The following is a 22507-nucleotide window of genomic DNA, read 5'->3' as shown; positions in this document are numbered from 1 at the left end:
AAAATCGAGCTGTGTGGAACCAACATGTATTGGTTGGACCTGAGGAGCTACTTAAAACTATTTTGTGAGGCGCGTCTCTGGAACGCCAGTCTGATTAACTTAGCTAAGGGATAGTCTTTGTCCAAGACTTCACTTGGCGGTGGTACAGGCGCTATCAACAAGATGAATCAAATCTAGTCTTGGGAACCAGCGGCCAGGGCCGGATTAAGTGTCCCGTATAGGCCCCAGTCACCTGTGTTCCGTAGGCCCTACTCCGCACTAGGCTGTACAAAGCAAGCCAGTCCAAACTGGTAGCTCTTAAAGCCTGTTGACACACAGTGGTATATTTCGTAGGCCAATTATTTTCGTAGGCCCCTCATTTTTTCGTAGGCCTAGCTAGGCACAGTGCCTACTGAGCCTATAATACGGGCCTGCCAGCGGCAGTGGAACGCTTTTCAAACTGGGGGCCGGGGCACGTACAGTTTTAATGTTGCGAGCAGAGCACTGTTGTGCTTTCGAAGGGCAATTTTCCATCCCGAGACGTTATCGCGAGAGGAACACTATTGCTTTTTGATGGTCAATTTCCCATCTCGAGAGGGGCACAATTTTATTTTGTGCTTTCGAGGGATAGTTTTTCATCTCCAGAAGTTTTACAATCTGGTTAATGCGCGGGGGATATTTGTGATTTTTTCGGGGCACTTTTGCATGACAAGTGAGGAGAAAATATTTATATTTTTGGCAGCCATAGTGGCGGCCATCTTGAATTTGGTGCATGGTAGCAAATCAAAAGAATGCTTGAATTAATTTATAAGGATTACAAAAAAACATATATCTAATCATTTCACTAATGCCTTTATCATAGTTTTGGCTGATATACGATTTGTTTCAAATTTGACCACTTTTGGGGGTCATATTGGCTGCAATATTGTATTTGAAGTATGATAGCAAAAAAGAGATGCCGGAAATGAATCTGTGAGGGTAAAAAACATATAACTAACAATTTAATTATCAATTCAAGAGCTTACTTCTCTGTTCTGTACACGCACACTTTTAAATTGCAACACATTAAGTTGTTGACAGCTACCCGTACCGTGAGACTTTATGTCCTTGTAAAAAATCCTTGTACTTTTTGGATCATAATTGTATTCTCAGTTTATCATTTTTTTCGAGTTCGAGGGTGGGCGGCGGGGGGGGGGGGACATTTGCCCACCCCATCCCCATTGACACCACTTGGACGCCCATTTTGTTAAATATGTACCGGAACTAAGTTAATAATCAATTTTTGCTTTTCTATAGCGCCCCCACCCCCTCCCGCGACGCCCATGTCTCAAGCGGTTGTTCGGTTCTATCATGAGCAGTTGGACGCATGTGGCAGTCGATTTCAGTGTTTGATAACTTTAGCTTTATATCCTTGATGACTTTGCGTTTTGAACCTTTTACTCATCATTTTACTATCATGTTGACTTTCTAGATTCATCGCCGACAGAAGTTCGTTCCCTGTCATCTTGGGCTATACGTGTCGACTGACTATTGGTTTTAATCCTAATGTGGGATTTGTGGTGGCTGATTGGTCGTGTAATGGTCCCGAAAACAAACAAGTTCCTGACTTCTTTGGTACGTTTTCTTAATATCAGTTCTACAATACGTCGAATCTGAAGGAAAATAAAATAAAGAAATCTATCCGCATCGTAGTTTGTTATCAAGCAAACAAAAAACCGCGACGATTTCGTTGATAAGTTTTAAATATCAACCAAAACGATACGACTGTTTGTTTTTGTGTTCAGAATAAAATTATTGATCAATTAAAAAACAGTACAATTATTCCTTTTGTCAGTTTTCCGTGTTCTCTAACTCTCTCTTTAGGTCTTTGTTATATATTTAAATCTGTTTTTCTTTTTATTTATAGGTAGGGAGAATGCATTTAGTAGGGCTGTACGGAGCTCGGAGCAAGAATGTGTTTATCTGAGCACAATCGGTGAACCTGCAGTACTCCTTACGTCGTGTACAATACCTTGGAACTTCGTGTGTGAGAAGGAAGCGGTGGATTTGGATGACAAGGGTATTCCTTACTTTCCTTAGCAAATATTCGAAGGCGAACTTGCTTTGAAAGCTTAACTGTGTGTGCAAGCTACACGCTTAACAGTTAAGCATCTCATAGCGGAGGTGATGCGGAGTTTACTTTTTAATCTGCAACTACCCTTCAAAATCTGATAGAATCACAAAGTGTATATGATTAACAAATTGGCTTTTAAATTAAAATGTTTTAGTATGCAATGTAATTAAAAACCTAATAATTTCACGTTTGCCATAAGTCTGCTTGGGCATAAATCTACTTATTATTTTTCTACTTAGGGCCTAACTGTTAGATTTCCTGTTCTATCTCTTCTTAGTGTAGCCCTCATCTTGAGTGGCCCTTTAAATTATATAGGGTGTGGTGATTGGAGAATATCCTTAAAAAAATCCCCTTAAAATTCTTTAACATTGTGTCTATATTCGTCATCGAAGCATTACGTCATTATGTATGAACAAGTACGCGGAAAGTGAACACAAACTTCAAATTATATTTACTTCGTATCGCTGAATAGCGTGAACAGTGCCAAGAAATATTGTTCTGTTGTGTTGTGTTGTCGAAGCGAAAGTTGACAAGATGATCTGATTTTAGGACAATTTCGCCACGCTAATCGCCTTTGGATAGTCTGCAAAGAACCCCCCCACGCAGGCTTTGGTGGGTGGCTGTCATATTTGGTAGAGCGCGTGGTCCCGTTATTATGTCAACCGACGACCGGCCATGACCACGATTACGTCATTACTTCGATGGCGAAAAGTGTGTGCGACACTGTAATCTCAAACGACGAAATTGGTCATTGGAACCGTTCATTTAATTTCTTCCCCTTTACCCCCAGAACCAGTTGAGACCACCTCTGTGGATCCAACACTCGATGCCTCGTCAGACGCAATCCCTTCAGGGACCCAAGGTACGAAAGCGGATTCACTTTTCAAAATTGTTTGTTTTTTTCCTGCCTGAAATGGATTTTGATATCAGGCTCATGTCTTACAGGGCATCTTGTTTTAGCATGACCACACAATAATGAAACAAGCATAACTCACACATAGGCTAGTCTCTTTCTGAGAATCAGGCGTTCACGTTACGCAGCGTCGCACCAAAATATGTCCGTGCAGGTAAATGCACCTCGACTCATGCTTCGACGCTTCCTCCAAGGCTACTCGTACCCCACCTCCATTTAAACTCCCATTAGTCTCCTGGTGCGGTGACAGATAGAGTATGCCGTCCGAAACGTTGAGCCAAGCCGGTTCTTCTCAGAGCCTTCACAAACTCACTTAATTGATTATTTTCATTTAATTAATCTTGCTGTTTTCCACTCTTATTGTGTAAATCTTATACCACCCTGCGTGCCAGCCTTTATAGAAGTTGTGACGTAGGCCTATTCTCTAAACTCCAAAGAGTAACTTACTCCACTATATGCTCCATTCGAGTGAAAATGTTTGTAGTTTTTGCTTCATAAATTGTTTGTCATTTTGTCTTTTGGGGCAACTGCAGAATCAGGCAAGGCTGGTACAAACGCCACAACCACCATCGCAGAAGTATACACCGCGACCACAGGTACTACCACATCCATGGAACCAATGACACCGTGCGAGGCTCAAGAAACCAGCCAGACGGACCAAGCCGCGGTCTCCTCCTCGACCTTCGCCAGACTCGACACCGAAGGCCGCCCTCAGGAGGGAATGTGCCTCCAGGGCCACGTGATCGCAACCAGACGCGCGCGCAGTCGGGTCGCCTGCGCCGCGGCGTGCTCGCGCGACGCGCGCTGCCGGTCGTTCAACTTCTACAAGAACGAGAAACGGTGCGAGCTGAATTTCGCGGAGTCGGGGCAAGCGAGTGTTGATCTGGTTGCTACGAACGAATGCGTTTACATGAGGCGCGTTCAGTAGACCTTTCTGCAACCTCGTACGATCTTGCTGCGCTATGTTGTTGTGTACTCCACCATGCCTTGCACGAAGGAACACACTTAAACTCATAGACACATAATAAAACCCCATGGAGAAAGGAGAAATACCTTTAGGTTGTTCTCAAACATTGAGCGCAATCTCTTATTGGCGGTGATAAGTCGGCATGAATTTCAAGCGTAGCTGACAACTTTCGATCGGTCCAAAATGGAGGGGGCAATTTAGCTGAGTATCGCTTGGATAGGCATGATCGAAAAGTTGGTGCATTTTTACCAAATGAAATAAGCAAAGAACACCTTGTGAGATACATGCATGGTCTATACTTACGAGTGGGTGGTGATTTAATTAAATTAAATATAATTGGTAGTGCCTTTTACAGAAATGTTTAAAATATGCCCAGTATTTGTCGGTAGAGTGTTGATATGTTTGCTTATGGCCTATCTATAATTTGCGAACTTCTGGTTGGCGAAAACTGTGAATGTGGCTTAGTTATAAAATGTAGACTGCATTATTGCTCCGCCGAAGAACACACGAACTTTGATAGAAAAAAAATTGACTCCAGTAGGCCTAACGTATACATACGGTTAAATGTTATTCCCATTAATGTAAATTAATAAAAGTGTTAGCGTTCGACGTAGAAGTGCACTGAAAAAGTAAACTATTTTCTCTGAAATCGTCACGAGGTGTATATTGGACATATTTCCTATCCGCCTCTCAAAGCGAATTTATCTCTTAAATCTAAATATATTTTTAAAAAATCATAGAGCTAGGACCTAGGCCGTGCAATGGTTCGATTAATGAATGCCACGTGACCTGCAATGTTCCAATCAAATGACACGGATTTACTTGGGTGTTTATGTATTATTTTTTTTAACTTGCACTGATTTCCATTATATTAAGTCTGATATTGAAATGTACAAATATCATCAACCCAAGCTAATACCAATGGAGATAATGTTTTGATAACATAAAGCTCTATGGGCGAATCACGTGTTTACTACAAACACAAAAATAACAAACAATTTTTTTTTTATGATTGATTGATAACCGGAAACAAAATATTTATTTCTGGAATCAAAACAAAATCTGACAATCCTTAAATCAATTAATGCTGTAGCTAAAACGCTGTATATAAAAGCCAGTACGAATTACAGTAGTTTACTTAGACGTTACCAAATTTTAAAATCTGTGCGTATAAATCTTTTAATGTAGTTATCTTATTACTGCGTTTACAATGCAGTGCGCCACAAAGAGTTTGCCACAGAGAGTCCATTTTTTTCCCAAGAGCATTTGAGAGACATATTTGCAGCGCGGCACTATACATCATGGTGTTCTGTAAGGCGGCAGAACGATATGCCCCATTCTATATCAATTAGCTCAAGTTGTTCACCGACACTCATTCAAATGGGCCGTGTTTTGTCGAACGTAAACTTGAAAAACAGACTCCTCATGGCAAACTCTTGGTGGCACACTTTACGGTGACGCCCTGAAAATTATCCAGGTAGGTAGGAAAATAACTCTTATTTGGAAACTATTTTTTGGTCCGTCGGTCTTTTATAATTAGTTTGTTTGTTTTGGGTAGCTTTAACAATATTCTGCTTAATTAACATATATTTACGTACATAAACCAATTTAAAACTACTTGAATACGAAGAGCAATATATTTTCCAAATATGTGATGCGATCAAGCTAAATGAGTCGTTTGTCAGGAATTTGGAGATACAGGCCAAAATAGGACCACTTCATCGCATCACTTCATCACATCTCCACATATTAAATTTGTGGCCGAATGTGGCAATAAGAAGTTTAAGGTCGGTACTTTGGTCGCAGAATGTATTATTTCACCCGACTTAGTTGGCTTACTTCTGGCCTAATCAGTTGGTACTCAAATTATAAAAAAGGTCATATTATACAAACAAAAAATACAAAGAACGAATATACTGAAAAAATACTGAGAAATACAAAGATATTTCAAGAGAAGAAGTCGTTCACATTCTATGAACAAAACTGATGCGTCCATTCACACAAATTACATATCTTTCTGAATGTAGAACGAAAATAAAACAGCCTCAAAAAAGGATATGTGTTTCGTGGTGTTTATGCTGCACTTAAGGAACTTTTCCGAAAATCTTAACCAATTTTATAGATGCATTTTTGAAAGCTTATCAATATTCATTTGTACACTGTATAATACTTATATCGGAAATAAAATGAAATCAAAAAAATTAAACAAAACCAAAAAAAAACCTTACTTAAAAAGACCCAAATATGTGAAATAGCCTTGAATATGCTTCTTGAATGGGGTAATATACATTGTACTTCTTAATTGCAATTATGAAGTACAATGCACTCCATTCTTTAGAAATATTGGTATACTTTATAGTATTCTCTCCATAATTTCAATATGTAAAGGTGCCTTTCGAATTAAAAAAAAATCAGCAACTAATTATTTGCACAATCTAAACGGCTTCAAAACATATATCGAGGAGAAAGCTCCACATTTCCAGCTGGTACATTATCACACCGACATCCCATCGCAATTTGGAATGAAAAATTACTGAAAGCCCATTTTGCATACAATCGTGATGGGAGATGAAATTAAAAAAAAAAATCGGAACTGATTTCCGAAAAAAAGTTTATCAATAAAAATACGGACCGATTAGACGATATAGGAAAAAAACGACAAATAAACAATAATCAATTAAGTGTATTTCGGAAAGGCGCAAAAGCTTTTGTCTTCAACAATAAGTACAACAGGTGCAAATTTGCTTTACCAGACGTCGCACTTATCCTTAGGATTCATGTAATCCCCCTCCTTGCATCCGAACGCATCTGAAAAGGCTTTGCTGTTCTGCGTTGGGCCGATGACTCTGTTTAAAAAAAACAATTAAAAAAAACCAATCAAATAATCGTTTTCCTGGGTCAACAATCATCAATTAGGGTTAAATAACAAATAGGCAAGCCACAGGAGATATATTTCCAATGAATGAAGTAAATTTGTCATGGATGGAGCTCGCTCTCGAGACCCATGGAATACAAACCACGAGTATTACCCTTCAATCATAGCAAAGTAAATTCCAATTAATCTTGTATTCTTAAAATATCTAGCAAAAAAATCCAAACATCTTAATATCGCGTTTAGAAGTTGGACTGAATATGTTTCAATTAGGCAGGCTTAAGCAGAAAGATTTCGCGGCCAAAATCAATGTCGCTGCTAAGCTACAGAATAAATTATACGCATGCGACAATCGTTCTATGCTTTAGAGCATTATGAATTTAGAGCATTATGAATTCGCGCTAGTCGTAAAAGCACAGACTGCTCACATGTATTCCCATGCACAAAGGGCTACGCCAACTCCTCGTTTACAAGGGCATTGCAGTACTAATCCAGGTTCTTTAGTTGACTTTAGCAGTGCCGTAAATCTAGGCCCTGATATTGCAGCTGAATCTGTTGTTATTATTATGCTCATAGATAGTTCTTTCGACATTCAAATCAAACTTGTGTCCAAACGAAATGAGTAAGAAATCGCCGGGCTACTATTGGAGTGACAGGCCCCTTTTCACAAATCTTTCACAATGGTAATCAACATGAATAATCAGCTTTATCTTTAGACGCAGTGCGTCCATGCATCTGAATTTCCAAAACTTACTGTACGATATATGTACATCAACAGATAAAGCTGGGAATGCTCTTACAAATGCACATGGGAAATGAATAAGTGAAGTGGGGGGGGGGGGGGGGGTTAAAAGAATAATTTCGTTGAATTCGGTCACAATTCGTGGATTTAGTTGTAAGGTTGGGAATACCTGTATCGGCCAGGGCTGTGCGGGTTGGTCAGGATCAGATTGGCCACGCCCTCTGGGCGGTACAGAGTGCACCAAACCTGGGGGTAAGAAAAACAATCAATCGATTAAGTCATGAAATCTTTATTTTTCATCAAAATTTATTCATTTATCTATTACCAACATGGATAGGATGTTGCATTCTGATACCACTTTTTTTGTCATATATTATCTCAATGAAGGTCAGTCATTGCAAAAATGTTGAAAAGACACGAATCTGAGACTGAGAAACACTTCTAATTTTGTTAGAAAATGCACTCAACTCTCTATAGACTTTGTACACAACCAAAGAAGTGGCGTCAGGATAGTACATTCTTTCCACCAACCTTTTCACTCTACTCTGCAATGGTCGCAATGAAAACCTTCAATGGTAGAAACTAACTATTAGTGTTAGTCATAATTATGTACCTCACCGTACTTACCGAATTACCATTGAAATCAGATATTTTTAATTTGCCAGGTTGTCTTGGACGTCTTTTAAAGTCTCAGTTTTACATTCAACATCTTGTCACTAAGCTCCCAGCCCCAGGATTTTAAACGTGTGTAAAGTAATGCGTTGCGAGCTAATCGTTTTCATTCTTGCGAGTTTCCAAACAGAAACTGTTGTAGCAGGCAGTTGCCTTCTCAGTTGAGTGGTCGGGCACAACCCGACCACTCTTTGGATTTGTTGCGATTAATCTTTTTTTTTTTTTTTTTCCGGACAATACTTCTCCGCGGGTTTTCTGTTAAACGGTATATGGTATGAACTTGTAACTTTCAATATATATCGACCCTCATCCGAAGTGGTGCATATTACTCTGACGACATGATTACGTCATCAGGTGTCAAATTACAAGTGATTTTATCTGAAAAAGTGACCAATTACTTTGGCCTATAACTCTTGAACTAAATATTCAATGATGTTTGTATTCTGTAATCAGATAGACCATTAATCGCTAAACATTTTTTGTTGTGTACGTGAACTCGCTTGACCTTTACTTCCGGGTCTACCGGAAGGTCAAAGTTAGGTGAATTCAAAATGAAGACGTTAGCCTGACATCAAAACAAAACAAAATTTCTTCCAAACGGTTCACGGTATGATCACAAAACCTTGTTTGAACTTTGTATTATTAAAAGCGGCATCCTTGCGACGCGTGTCTGTTGGTAACCGTGCAGGCCGTGCAAGTTCGTGTAACTTATCCCCGTTTTCTTCTGTTATGGTGCCATCTCCTTGGAGATTGGAAGATCAGATACATAAATTGACGGGAAAAGTGCCGATGTCAGTCGCAGCCTGACTGTAATTTTATTCCCTGACAGACTGCAGATCACAATATGTCTGTTTTAATCGGGTTGGCGCAGAAGTTCTTCCTGGCCTTTCACCTCCATGGCCCGAGTTCAATTCCTGGCCAGGTCCACATGTGGATTGGGCTTTCAGTCTTCCTATGGGGCTGCCGTTCAAATCGGACTATCATGGACAGTATCGGACAAAATGTGGTGCTCTTCAATCCGGCAAATTTGCCGACGGGGCTGATGTTGCCGACAAGACAACGATTTTGCCGACAAAAACGATTAAGGGGGAGGGGGAGGGGGTCATATCCTCCATGCCCCCCCCCCCCCTAGGGATGCTCGTGACCAGAATTCATTTTTTTCCCCTGTGGAGTCGTCATGATCTCAAAACAGAATTTATGTCTACGGGCTCTTAACATGAACTATTGTATTGGAGAAAAAAACCTGAAAACTAAGGAAGCTCCTTCGTCTTTGTTTAAAACATTTCACTTCCCACTGCCTGCCAATTAAGTGATCACAATGCTCTCTACAAAGTAAAGGCACACAACAGCGTGAAGTCATGCCTGAGAGCCTTCACAGATGTCACATAAAAGCAATACATGTAATTGGACATTGTCACCACTACATGTATGACGCCCCATTACCACATGCGTGACAATGCCAAATGATGCCACCAGTAAATTTCAATTACCTTGGAGCAATAACCGACCCTCGCACAAATTAGCCTGGAACATTAAATTCCAGTGTCTCAAAGAACACAACAAATCTCCCAATTACTGCAGCAAACCCATTCATTATTGTTTTTGCAAATTTAGCCCCCGATCGCCTCATTCCTGGGCTGGTGCTGCACTTTTTATAGCGGCAATGAATAATAATTGCCTTATATTGAACTTGTACATCATGTTGCAAAATCTAGGGATCAGTACTGAAATTGTTTTAATGGTGTCCAGAGGCCCCTGAAAATAGAAGCTATTATGAGGAATTCCATAAAACGCCGGAACATATGGGGCCAGAAGTTCAATTGCAGAGAGTGACCTATTTAAAATTTTTCCTTGCAATCAACCCTGGTGTCACAAGAGTTTTATAGCATAACTTCTGAAACAAGTTCTTCCCAACACTTAAGCAAAACTTTCCGCAAATCCAGATCTTTCTTGAACAAAAAGGCAGTTTCTCATGATATAGATTTTGTCCAGATTGGACCCAAGACATCAAAGGCACTGCACGTGAAATTACTTAAATTAGGTACTGAAGAAATAATGGTTGGTATGGGACATCGCCGTGGCTATTTGCAGTTTGACCCAATTTTTAAAACCAGGTTCACTGAATTAATCTGAGGAGATGAATGTAGGTGCAATGACAACTTAGATAAGAACCAACAAACGGCAAAGAAAAAAAAACCAAGCGCTTCAGTTTCGGACCAAAAATCACCCACAGGGGATCAGCGGGAAGATTAGCTTCCTTCTGTGTGTCAGCAGGATTTGACAAACTACCGGACTGATTTTTCCTTTCAAAAAGCATCATCGATTACTCTGTGTCGGCACCGAACAGTTTGCCAATTTGGTCTGGCGGTACTGACGGCAGTGTAAATGGCTGCCTGGAGAGATTTCTTGACATTACCATGTTACTAAGATGTTATTAATTTTGTTACGTCATCATGACGTCCTCAGGTATCAAATTACAAGCGATTTAAGGGCAAATTTTGACAAAATAGTTTGCGTTATATCTTTTGAACTAAATAGAGTATCATGTTCGTTTTTTCGTGAGGTTGTAGACTATGCCGTGAGAAACATTTTGTGTTCCCAGACACGAAACCGCTTGACCTTTACTTCCGGTGTTACCGAAAGTGCAATAAAAACTGAATATAACTCAAAAGCGGAAGCATTTTACTACAGACTCATATATTATGAAAGTGTTTAGTGAGGAATGCCAGACACAAAAAAAAACAGTGTGATAAAGTCATCATCCGAAAGGGCGCCCCTAGCGGCACATAAAATATTGTTTCTTTTCTTTACTTTTAAAACCATGGGTTCAAATTTTACCAAATCGACCCTTGATATTCTTTGATTAACCACAGATAACTTGGCAAGGTTTCAAACTCATGACGTCATCAGACTGGAAGTTACTTTTATGAGAATTCGCCAACGATCATATTTTAAATTTAATTCTATCCTTTGATCCATGTCGTATATCTTAGCCCAAATAACGATGCCATTACAATGTTCACCTTTTGCTTCTAAACACTGTGACGTCATCAAACCGGAAGTTCGGTGTTATGAATACATACACTTATAGTTTCCAAATTTTCATACTTTATTTAACTTCACAATGAACATCCACTCCCACTAAATCAGTATTCACTTCCCGTTTTTGACTAATGACGTTATCAAGCCAGAAATAACTTGTATGTGTACATGTTTACTGCAATTTAATTGATTGTCCTGGAAAGGATTAAATTTCCTGATACTTTGTTCTTACATAAAAATATTCATAACTTAACTGGACAGTGTTTCATTAAATAGTTGTCTACCCGCCCACTCTGCGTTTGTAACAACAAACGCGAATCTCTAGTTGAATTTCGTTTTATTCCCGTCAGTGCGTTCGCTCAATTGGTATAGACCTTTATCATGCTGCCACCATTTCAGTCATGTCCCTGTATCTAATAACCGAACTGAATGATGTTTTTTGTGCAAAAAGGAACCAGACTATTTTTCCTTCCAGCCTCGTTTTGGTGGCGTTGATTTAAATGGGAGAAAATCAAGACGGCCGCAACATGATAATGGTCTATAGGCATACCTGTCCATACGACAAGAAGAACATTTGTTCTTCGTTCAGGTCTATTCCCGGTAGCTTTGGCTGGCTCTTCGCGTTGTCATGGTAAGCCTGGAATCGGACGATGGAAAGGGTAATATACAATGTTATTTAGTTGGTCAATTTCCTGTGCCGATTTCGTCGAATTTGATTAGAACATAATAAACTGAACACAACTTTTTTTGGAAGTCAATGACAAAAATCTCACGGTTGTGCCGAACAGAAATTCCGTCATCTTTAAAAAAAACCCACACAGTTTACAAAGTCGTAGTTCAGATCGCAAATTCAGGTCCCAAAAGAGACGGGCATTTTACTTTGGGACACCAAAGAATAATGCCCCGCTCTTGTAGTTGACACCTCTTACCTTCAGTGACTCCTTCAGCCCGCCGTTGTCCGCGATGTTTTCCCCTTGGGTCTGTTCCCCGTTCAGCTACAAGCAAAAGAGCAAAGAGGTCATTTCACATATTGGAAACTTATACAGTTATAGAAATTGTGACGTCAAGTGTCAAGTAGGATTTTTTATTCGGGTCCAGACTTTACGAATAAATTATTATGGGCAGATTTTCCAAGTCATTTTGACCATTACTTTTCGAAATCCATTAGCTCGTTTGTTCAGGGCGCCTTTGACTTTTAGTCTGTTCTATTTACTTTCTACTTTTGTGATTTACAACGAGGCATTGAAAATACACTTACATCAACACAAAACTTGTGGAGATGCAGGTTTGACATAAAGTCACTTGTCTATTAAATTCACAGAAAACAATTGCTACTTTTGTAGAAAATGTTTTAGTCTTTTTGTTATTTGTGAGGGTGGTGTATATATACATGCAAATAAAACAAAAATTGTCCGTCAACAATGCCTTCCACTTAAAACAATTTCGCATTCTTTTAGATAAAAGACCAAACTACAATTGCAAAATCAGTTTCATCATGCGCATCGATAGCAAAAGACCGGGCCATTATCCATCAATGATGTACTCACGTGTTGGTTGTTCTCTGGCATGATAAAATCCGAGTACTGTTTCACAATGCACTGTGCTCTCTCCTTAAAGTTATCGACGGACTTTTGGCTCCACCAATCATCCAGGTTGCCATCCTTGTCATACTGCCTCCCTTTTGTCCAACAAATAAAACAATATATAAAAGTTCGACACGCGTGCATGTGCGTATAACTACGCGTTAATTAATAGTAGTTAAAATTATTTTTTTTTGGAAAATTTTTAACGTAGATATTTTTAAAATTTCTTCTGTTCTTTTTAAATTGCGCTGTTTTGTATTCACCCGAGAAATTAATAAATGAAATGAAATGAAATAATTATTTCATGTGCAAAAATGGGAATTAAATGCTTGAAACAAACATTTATTCTATTATTTTTCTATCCTCCCATTTCTAAGAGCGTTATCAAACGGTTAACTCAATATTCACAGTTTAAAGCTAGAGTCCATCATTTGCAGCCATCCGAAAAGTAACTGGCGTAATTATTGTTGAAAAACAAACTTGGTTGAAAGATAGTAAGGGAACTAAACTCCCTGTGAAATTATTCTTTCTGGGAAGCTGTCATTTTGAAGTAATTAACGAAAGAAGGCATTTCCAACGGTGATTCTTAAGAAGCACCGTAGGAAAATTTAAATTAGTAGTTCGTTTTGTTATTCAGCGCAGCGCGCACAACTATTGGAACGGCGCGGCTGTTGTAATTCGTCGGATCAGTGCGCGACGTCGCGTAAAGCTGCAATTCAAAACAATTCAAAACATGATTCAGTAACTTTTGATTTGAAATTGAGATCTTAGAATGCTGTTTTTCTCGGAATGTACAGCTAAAGCTTAGCTGAAACTTCATCAGGTTAGTTGCTCAGTATCCTTCATTAGATTTTGAACTCTTTTGTTGCTTCAAACGAACAAAATGCACAAATTACAAATGATGGACTATAGCTTTAATGAAATAAGGGCATATTCGAGCATAATAAGGAGTGTCTTAAGGTTACAGGCCAGTAAATGAACTTCCATAAACCCCAATGGTAAATGCTCCCACTTCAGAAATTCGGGAAAAATACTCACAAGTCTCCAAGGTATTCGAGACAACATCAAATTAAAGCTTATTTCATCATCTTTCACTTTCTTTTCAATTTCGGGGGGTCAACTGATGACATTTAAAGGGGAAATTTCCATCCGAAGATGATCACCCCTGAAAATAGTCCTGAAGCCCATCGCCATTTTGAAAAAAAAGATGCCTACACTCCATTGCAAAATAGAGCGCTTTAAGGCCCCAATTTCATCCGAATTGGACGGAACTACAAGCTCACAGTCCTGTGCATGGCCTCCACCCATATGTTTTAAAACCCTCAAGTTCATGGCCCACAGCATGCTCAAATACTGAAGATTTTGAGGGCATGCAAACTGTGATTTGGCCGGCGTAGGCAATTTCGGACCGATTTACTGGTCTGCAACCTATAGGACCTCTTGCAAACAAGAATAATCTGAAAATGCACAGACATACCTTCGTCGTCAAAACCATGCGTAATCTCGTGCCCAATTACCACACCCATACCACCGTAATTGGAATACCTGCATAAAAAAAACCCATCATTGACATTCAAATTAGACATACCCGTAACTGATTCATTAAGTCTCCTGTTCTTCTTCATTTCATGATATTTAAAAAAGATAAGACAGGCATACGGAGCAAAACTAGTCACTCTTATCTAGTTTCTACTAGATTGAAATATCTGAGCAAATGATGTTCAACCACACGCTGTCTGACTGTACGTATTGGAAATGCTACAATAAGACTATTCTCGTTCAATGTGTGAAGTGAAGAGCTGAATTTTGCAATCGATTTTGCAGGCTATTTGTGTGTATGCCAGTGGCGGCGCCATTTTTTTTTTTGGGGGGGCAAATTGGGGCAATGAATTTTTTTTGGGGGGGGGGGACAGTCGTCCAGAAATGAGCAACAAGAGTAACTTAGAAGTGTATTCGTTTTTTATGAATGAGAAATATATCAGCCGCAGAATGGTGTATAAAAAAGTATAACAAAATGTACAAAGACGTTGGCTACACACTATCCACGGCTATTTACATGCACGTGTGGCGTGTTTTGCCTACCAAAGTACCAATGTTTATAATGCTTTCATTGGCCCAAAATTTGTCCACAGAAGTAATGACTCATTCTCTATCGTCAACTTGTTATGAATCTTAACAGCGAGGAAAATAAACATAATTAATCTACATGTACTTGTAGATAAAGTGTTGGGGGAAACTGGGGGGGGGGGGGGACTGGGGGCGAATCTGGGGGAAAATGCCCCCATGTGTCGCCGCTCTTGTGTACGCAGAAGATATAATTACTATAATACTTGATATTCATACCAAGGCAGATCTTTGTGGTAGAAAGGTGGCTGTAAGATCCCCGCGGGAAAAACTGCAAAAAAAAAAAGCAAAAATAATCAAATTTAATCGGATACTTAGCCCATCCGTATTTATATCTGCACAGTTTTAGTTACTCCATAAAAAAGCTGAGAAAAAGTCCTTTTTTGTCCTTTAAGGAAATGCCGCCTTGGAATACAAAAGGCAAAACAAACATAAACAACAACTTTCCGTTTTGTAAAATACAACGATTCAATACTGGGTAGAGACAAGCAACTGAATTTCAGAGTCTAGGACCCAGGAATCAATACAAAAATCTTCCAATTCAAACTAGGATGCAAAGTTTATGCAAAACAAGGTTTACACAACTACTCACCTATTTTGTTTTCGTTGGGACTGTAGTACGCATTGACCACCGCTGGCCCCATTCCCCATCTGCATATAGTAAAAAAATATTATATAAGTAATATCATTCCAATTTCTCGAAGGAACATCACGTGGCATTTTGTTATAAACGAAACAGCTAACCCAGTAGTTAAATACAACCTTCAAATGTTTAAAGCTTGTATTGCATGCATCGTTGCCTGCATGGACAATGTTGTAGCATCGTTGCCTGCATGGACAATGTTGTAGTAGTTTATCATTACAAATGCAAAATTGTCCCAAAAATATATACGCATATATACTTCTGTTGACACATTTTAACAGCAATTATTTCGGTACATTTTGTACACGAAAATCAATAGCCAAGGGCGATGCTCGGTATAGCCGAATGTTCGGTATAGCCGTGTTCGGCATAGCGATGTTCCACTGTATATAATTTTCTAAGATGGCAAAAACGTACGTTTTCTTATCCACTGCATCGCGTAGGGAGCCAAGCGCTTTCTCCAATTGCCATTGTATGTACTGCTGAGTGTTCTCGTAGTACGCAGTGGTGGTGAAGTTGTCCAACTAGGCATGATGGAAAGAGTAATAATGTTCAATAGTCACACAATAAATGCGTCATTATTAACTAGGATGCGAAATCAAAATTTGGCAGCCTCATGAGTGATTTTGGAAATGAAATGTATCCCCAAAACACAATGTATCCCTAACGCGAATAGTTGTGTCGAAAATCTCGGAGCTTTCCAGCGCACCCAGCTTCAAGAGTGATATTTGCAGACAATAATACTATGCAAGTATCGACCTCCTCTCTGTTGAGGTCCACGTACTTTGAGAACCCACGTCTTCAAAGAAAACATCGGTTTTGTCGCAGTTTTAGCGTAATTCTTCAATTCTTTCAACCAATCTTTCTTCAGTGATGTATCCAGATTAGTTTTTCAAAAGGGGTATAGCTGCAGTGTTTATAAAGTCACCAATTTTCCAAAGGGGAGAAGGGCCTGCTAAGTAGTTCAGTCAACTCATACGAAAGACTTTATGAGCAATAAACAAACCCTTCAAATAATGTAGGCCTATGACATCATTTCAGAAAAGAAATTTGGTATTTTATGTTAAGGATAATGCACGAGGAGCGCGAAGTTCGTTGGTGAGAATGGCCCGAGGGCAAACATTATTTCAACGGCATTCTTTTATTGAAGGGGAAAAGGGAGAAAGTGTGGTCGGGTGGTAAGACATCTGCACTAGAAAGCAGGAGGCCGTAGGTTCGAGTCCCACCGAGTGATTATACAATGTTTAAACGTCGGTGAAGGGCAAAACCTATAATTTGATTTATCACCCCGACGCAAAAAAAAATTCCATCTTATAAAACCTAAGTGTCTTGCGGCGATTACTGAATTATACATCAGTGGCTTCACCAACCTATATACATGGAAAAAAATATGTGCGCAGTGCGCCATTCGTCAGAAGCTGAATAACGCGCCGTGCTCCATTCGTGCAAAATAGTGGCGAGAAAAAAAACCCAATAGTGTGACGTCACAGGAGGGTGTTAAAACTTGGTAACCACTGGTTAGACGGAAGGGGCAGGGCGGGTTGGTAAATCATTTCTGTACCGCTACAGGCTATCGGCTTCGGTCCATTTATTGGGCCACCAGTATCAAATGATCGAAATGAGCAATGTTCATAGTGATAGCTTTGTAGTGTGAGCAGCTAGGTGTAGCAATCTTTTTTTAAATGGCCGCCAATATGCTTAAACCGGATTAGTTATATGTGGTAACAAGCTTGTTTTGGCTGCCATTAAAAAATAGTGATGACACCCAAAAAGTTGCCACCGCTGCAATGCTATCACATATTTTCCAACTACAGGGGTGCATACCTTGCCAAAAATCACAATGACCATTATTCCCCTCATTTGATACCGACCAAAACCCCAGGCTGATGGCATACTACCTTAAATCTGTCCTTATCCAAGAAACCATATCACCATGCAGAAAAGCTTCATATCTTCCTAAACTGCAAGCTGGCAAAAACCCAGAAATGTACCGACTTGCACTGAACTCTAAGAACATTCGAATGCACACAAAGTACACTGTTCACCTTCATATAGTACTCATCAAGTTTTGCATCGTCCTTGATCCATTCTGGGTATCCAACGTTGACTTCCATCGCATCAGCCTGGAAAAAAATCAGCAGCAAATACGGAACAACGCTGATAATTTTAAAGTTGATAATTACTGTTTTCCAAAAAGCGCTAAACGTTGCGGACTTCAGCTTACCCCAAGGTGAACGTTGCGGAGTTCAGCTTACCCCAAGATTATTTTACTGTACTCGCCATGAGCGAAGCAAGAAATCTGCTTTTTTTTTCAGGGATGGGAGTTTAGTATTTTAATAGTCACATATGCGGCAGGCTGGGTGGGGTCGGGTGGGGTGAAGATGGGGTGCAGGGGGCAAAACACGCATCAGAAACGCAACGAGAAATCAACGGCTTCGGAAATTAGAAAGACAAGGGGGTATATAGGACTTGTTGATACAAAGTATGTGTTGATACACAATTTACAGGGTGTTTCACACACTTCAAAAGGTTAGATCTCAAACCTTTTGTGCAGCGACAACCTTATCCTCATCTGCCAGCCAAGTATTGGGCGTCAGCATGGCCTTGAAGGCTGTCTTCAGATTGCCCACCATCTCGATCGTCTGCAACATGCAACAGTCGTTCAACATTATTATCATAATTTCATTGTAGCATTTTGCTACAATACTCAGACAACAATTTAATGTTTCTTGAGATCCATATCTTTCTGGGATCGAATGTTGGATTGATGATCTTTAGATAATCTGAGAAACAGCTATAACAGTATGAAACTGAAATGATGCCTCCTCAGTTTCAGTGATCATTTTCCAATTCTGTCAGACCCCATTTTTGTGTTTACTGGGGCCAATTTCAAGGCGCTGCTAAGCAAAAAAAAGTGTTTAGCACAAAAAAAACCGGCGTATAAAAGCAGGTTACCAGCCAAAACTCCATGTGATGTATAATCACATGGATTTTGTTGTGCTATGCAATTCTTTTGGCTTAGCAGCGCCGTGACATTGGTCCTATTTTAATAAACAATGATGAGATGTGAATTAAAAATAATTGGCAAATGTTAATTAAAAATAATTCTCCGAAATAAAAAGAGGAAGTGGTGAGTAAGTATCCAGAAACGTTATACACTCAATATACTTAAGTGGTGCGATCAAGCAAAATGACTCGTTTGTCGGGAACTTTCATTTGGAGATTCAGGCCAAAATAGGGCCACATCATCGCATCACTTCATGACATATCTTGGTGTTCCGACTTCCATAATTGTTTTAACTAAAGATGGTACCAGCATGCGGTTTTCAAAGCAGTAATGCTGAGGTTGTGCTCTTTTAAAATCTGTAAAAAAATGACCAGGGTCGACAAACAACCCATATAGCTTGATCGCATCACATACATGTTTCAAGCGAAATGATCCACAATCAGCAACAACGATTCGAATTTTGAACAACAAATTTTAACCAAAAAGAGGGTCCAGCACTGACCTGTAGCCTTGCTTCTTCCGGGAAGTGTAGGTCTACATACATCCTGCCCATAGCGAACTCCATGATGCTGGACTGGACTTCCCCAATGCAACGTCTCCAGCGGGCCGAACGGGCCGACGTGCCCGACAGAACATTACCGAATTCCTGTTCGATGTCCAGAAACTTGTCGCCTAGGTACCCGAACTTGTAGCTTACCAGCCGCCACACCATGTAATTTGCAACGGCTCTGTTACAATCGTAAAAATGTAAAAAGATGGGGACAATTTGCCACAGTTTGAGCGCCAGGCAATGACAGCTACACCGTGAAGTTTTAAGTAAACCTGTTGCAACAACGACGACAACATGTTGAAAAGGTGCAGGGACCACTTTGCCAGAGTATGTCCGCCAGACCATGGTAGCCACACCATGATGTTTGCAACTAACATGTTGCAACAAACATTTTAGAATGGTGGGACCCTTTTGCCAAAACGTGACCGCCACGCTATAACAGCAATACCATGAAGCTTTCAACAAACCTGTTGCAACAACATTTTTTCTCGAAAGTATGACCACAACGCCGTGACAGCATCACCATGATGTTTGCTAGGGTTCTGTTACAACAACGTAAGCGTTAGTGGCCACTGGGCAACAGTGTGACCACCACACTGCAGGCCCATTTTATAGTAACAACAAGATGAATGACAATTATTATCAAACATTATGAAAATTGAATCACATTTGACGATGGCAACGAACAAACAACGATAGCCAGAGCAACTTCGACATACAAAGTTGCCGTCGACAGAATAACTTCATGTTTTTAGCTGCGGGATTGCAGCTCAACAAATCATCATGTCTCTTCGTTAGTACGTTAGTTAGCTAGTTAGTAACAAACGTTGACATTGTCTAATACTCCTAAATATTTTGACCGATTTCAACCAAACTTTGTCAAAAGTATCAGTAGCCCAGCCCCAACTATCACATGATCAAACTGGGGTCAAAGGTCATCATGGGGTCACTGGGGTAAAAACCTGATCTTTTTGCTCAAAGCACTACTCCTTCCAGAAATTACATGGCACAATCACGTGACTCATGCATGAACACGAATTCGATGGCCCCCTAGCTTCCGAGATATTTCCGATCGAACTTGGTAATTTTACACGTGTGTTTTTCTATGTTAGCTTAAGTTAGACGAAGTCCAATCGTCCCCACATTGATCCCCTAAGAAAACTCATGGCGTGCTATATTCGTCTATATGGTCATGTATATACAACAAGCAAAGAATCTCACCTGTTGCTCTGACTTGACAACCAAGTAGTCAAGTTGCCTATGTAAGGAGGTGAATAGTTGATAACGCGTTCGGTGTCTGGTAACGGCGTCAGCGTATCTGGTAGGAGCTGGTTGAAGAGTACCGTCCAATTCACCTAGGAATGATGAATCAATCGGTAACATTTCAAACGGTTAAATCACCTCCAAACCAGTGAACGCATTATTCACTGTAGAATACAATCGAGATAAAGAATACAGAAGTAAAGTGCTAGAGAATGGTAAACGTGACCTTAGCCAAATTTCAAGGCTCTGCTTACAATTAGCGAAAAATCCCTGCTTACTGTAGCACAAAATTGTGTGCTTATATGGTAAGCGTATTTCAAAGGTTAGCAAGGAATTTTGGCTTCTGCGCATGCGCACATCCCGTCACTAAGGATTATGTGCTTACAGGGTAAGCACATATTTTTTTTTCTGCTAGCGCGGTTAACACAAACTGTTGATCGTAAGCACGAAATTATTTGGTAAGCAGAGTGAGCCATAAAATAGAGCCCAGCTCTATTTATTTGTGTCTAAATAGATGTGTTATGTTAACTACTTCAGCGAAAAGGGTATAATATTAGTAGGTACCGAAGCGCAATACGATATTTTAGAATTCTCATTTTCAAGGCATGATTTAGTAAGGATTCCTATTTTGTATTCGTTGTGTTTTACATGTATAAAGTTGTAATATTGTTGAACAGTGCTGGTAACTGCTTTGTCTTATTTTTTGTTTATTTCATTATTTATGTTTAGAGATTGCTTTTAGTAATTCTTGATAGTTGTTAAAAATTTTCTTTGGTGCTGGTTTTTTTTTTTAACTTTGTAGTGTATAATTGGCTGTAATTTCAATTTTAATCAACCTACAATGATAAGAATAAGCTAGCTTGGTCCACTTACCTCTGGGATAGGAAAAAAAGGTCAAAACCTTCAGAAAAGAAGCTTTCAAAAATAGCAAATGCACGTACATGAACAGTAACGAAATTCACAACATTAACAACAAAACAAAATCAAATTCTGGGCTAATGAACAAAGTGGCCTTTAATTTGAGTAGTTTTGTTTGACTTTATTTTTGTCAATATTTTGATATTTTAATCTCAATATTGATTAATTTTCGTCACCTCAGGGTAAGTTGTTCCTAGCTCTCCCAGCTCAAACACATTGTAGAGTTTATTGGCGTCTCGTCTCTCCGAAGATGGAACGCTCAACTGAAACAAAAAAAAACCATAATGCTTTTTGAGCGAAATCGGCAAACTTAGCCAAAATGCTTTGGGTTTTTCAGGATGCCAGCCCACCTTGATTGGGTATTGACAACAGAAATTCAACTTACAAATCGGTGTGCAAACAAATTGTTTTAACAGATATTAGGTCAGACAACTATCATAGCAAGTTAATTTTGTCAACGAGGTGCTACGTTTAACATTGTATGCAGTTCGTTACGTTTGAAAACTATTTAGTGAACCCTTTCTCGTAAATGAAACTCCAATAAAACTGCACTTATCAATAGCATCAGATATTCTGCATTGGATTTTAAGTTTGTTGAATGCGCAATAAAATGCAACTTCACGTTATTGTTGTTGTTCTTCTTCTTCTTCTTCTTGTCGTTATTGTCGTTGCAATAGTTGTTGTTATTATGGTTGTCGTCTTTGTCTGTGTTCTCATTATAATTGTCTTCGTCGTCGTCGTTGTTCTTGATGTTGTTATCGTCGTTTTTGTTGTTGCTGTTGTTGATGTTGATGTTGTCATACCTGTGCGATCATTGTCTCGAATGCCAGTAGATCTGCAGCGTCGTTTGTAGCGTTGTCTTTATTAGCGCCCAGAGCAACGGCCACATTTACCATATAGTCCTTATACGCGTCTCGCTCCTATAAGGACAAATGCAAGAAAAGGTGACTCGTCACAACCTTGTCACATGTGAACGCAGTAACGTACCCAGTTATTTTAGCACACAAATGTATTACTTGTTTTAGACAAGCCTAGGAAACTTCACTATCAAAAACAAACCTTGTTTTAAAAATGGGGGAAAATATTGGCCAATATTATTCAACCCGACAATAATTGGTA

General features: G+C 39.5%; 1 protein-coding gene across 2 annotated transcripts in view; it reads right to left on the bottom strand.

Annotated features, from left to right (window-relative positions):
• Positions 1–4984: 4984 nt before the first annotated feature.
• Positions 4985–22507, bottom strand: part of LOC119744748 (membrane metallo-endopeptidase-like 1) — a 33400-nt gene continuing 15877 nt past the window's right edge. For both annotated transcript variants that reach the window (XM_038220848.1, XM_038220849.1), the window contains exons 8-22: positions 22192–22308; positions 21565–21651; positions 20429–20562; positions 19160–19385; positions 18194–18292; positions 17696–17773; positions 16068–16174; positions 15600–15658; positions 15227–15278; positions 14361–14428; positions 12848–12978; positions 12230–12295; positions 11851–11937; positions 7756–7832; positions 4985–6818 (exon numbers count right to left, since the gene is read on the bottom strand). In XM_038220848.1, coding sequence (XP_038076776.1) covers positions 6719–6818; positions 7756–7832; positions 11851–11937; positions 12230–12295; positions 12848–12978; positions 14361–14428; positions 15227–15278; positions 15600–15658; positions 16068–16174; positions 17696–17773; positions 18194–18292; positions 19160–19385; positions 20429–20562; positions 21565–21651; positions 22192–22308 — 1488 coding nt within the window. In that variant the 3' untranslated portion in view covers positions 4985–6718. The remainder of the gene's footprint in view (positions 6819–7755; positions 7833–11850; positions 11938–12229; positions 12296–12847; positions 12979–14360; positions 14429–15226; positions 15279–15599; positions 15659–16067; positions 16175–17695; positions 17774–18193; positions 18293–19159; positions 19386–20428; positions 20563–21564; positions 21652–22191; positions 22309–22507) is intronic.

The sequence above is a fragment of the Patiria miniata genome, unplaced genomic scaffold (assembly GCF_015706575.1).
Source record: "Patiria miniata isolate m_02_andy unplaced genomic scaffold, ASM1570657v1 HiC_scaffold_7, whole genome shotgun sequence".
Taxonomy (NCBI): Eukaryota; Metazoa; Echinodermata; class Asteroidea; order Valvatida; family Asterinidae; genus Patiria; species Patiria miniata.
This window is presented reverse-complemented; position numbering and strand designations above follow the sequence as displayed.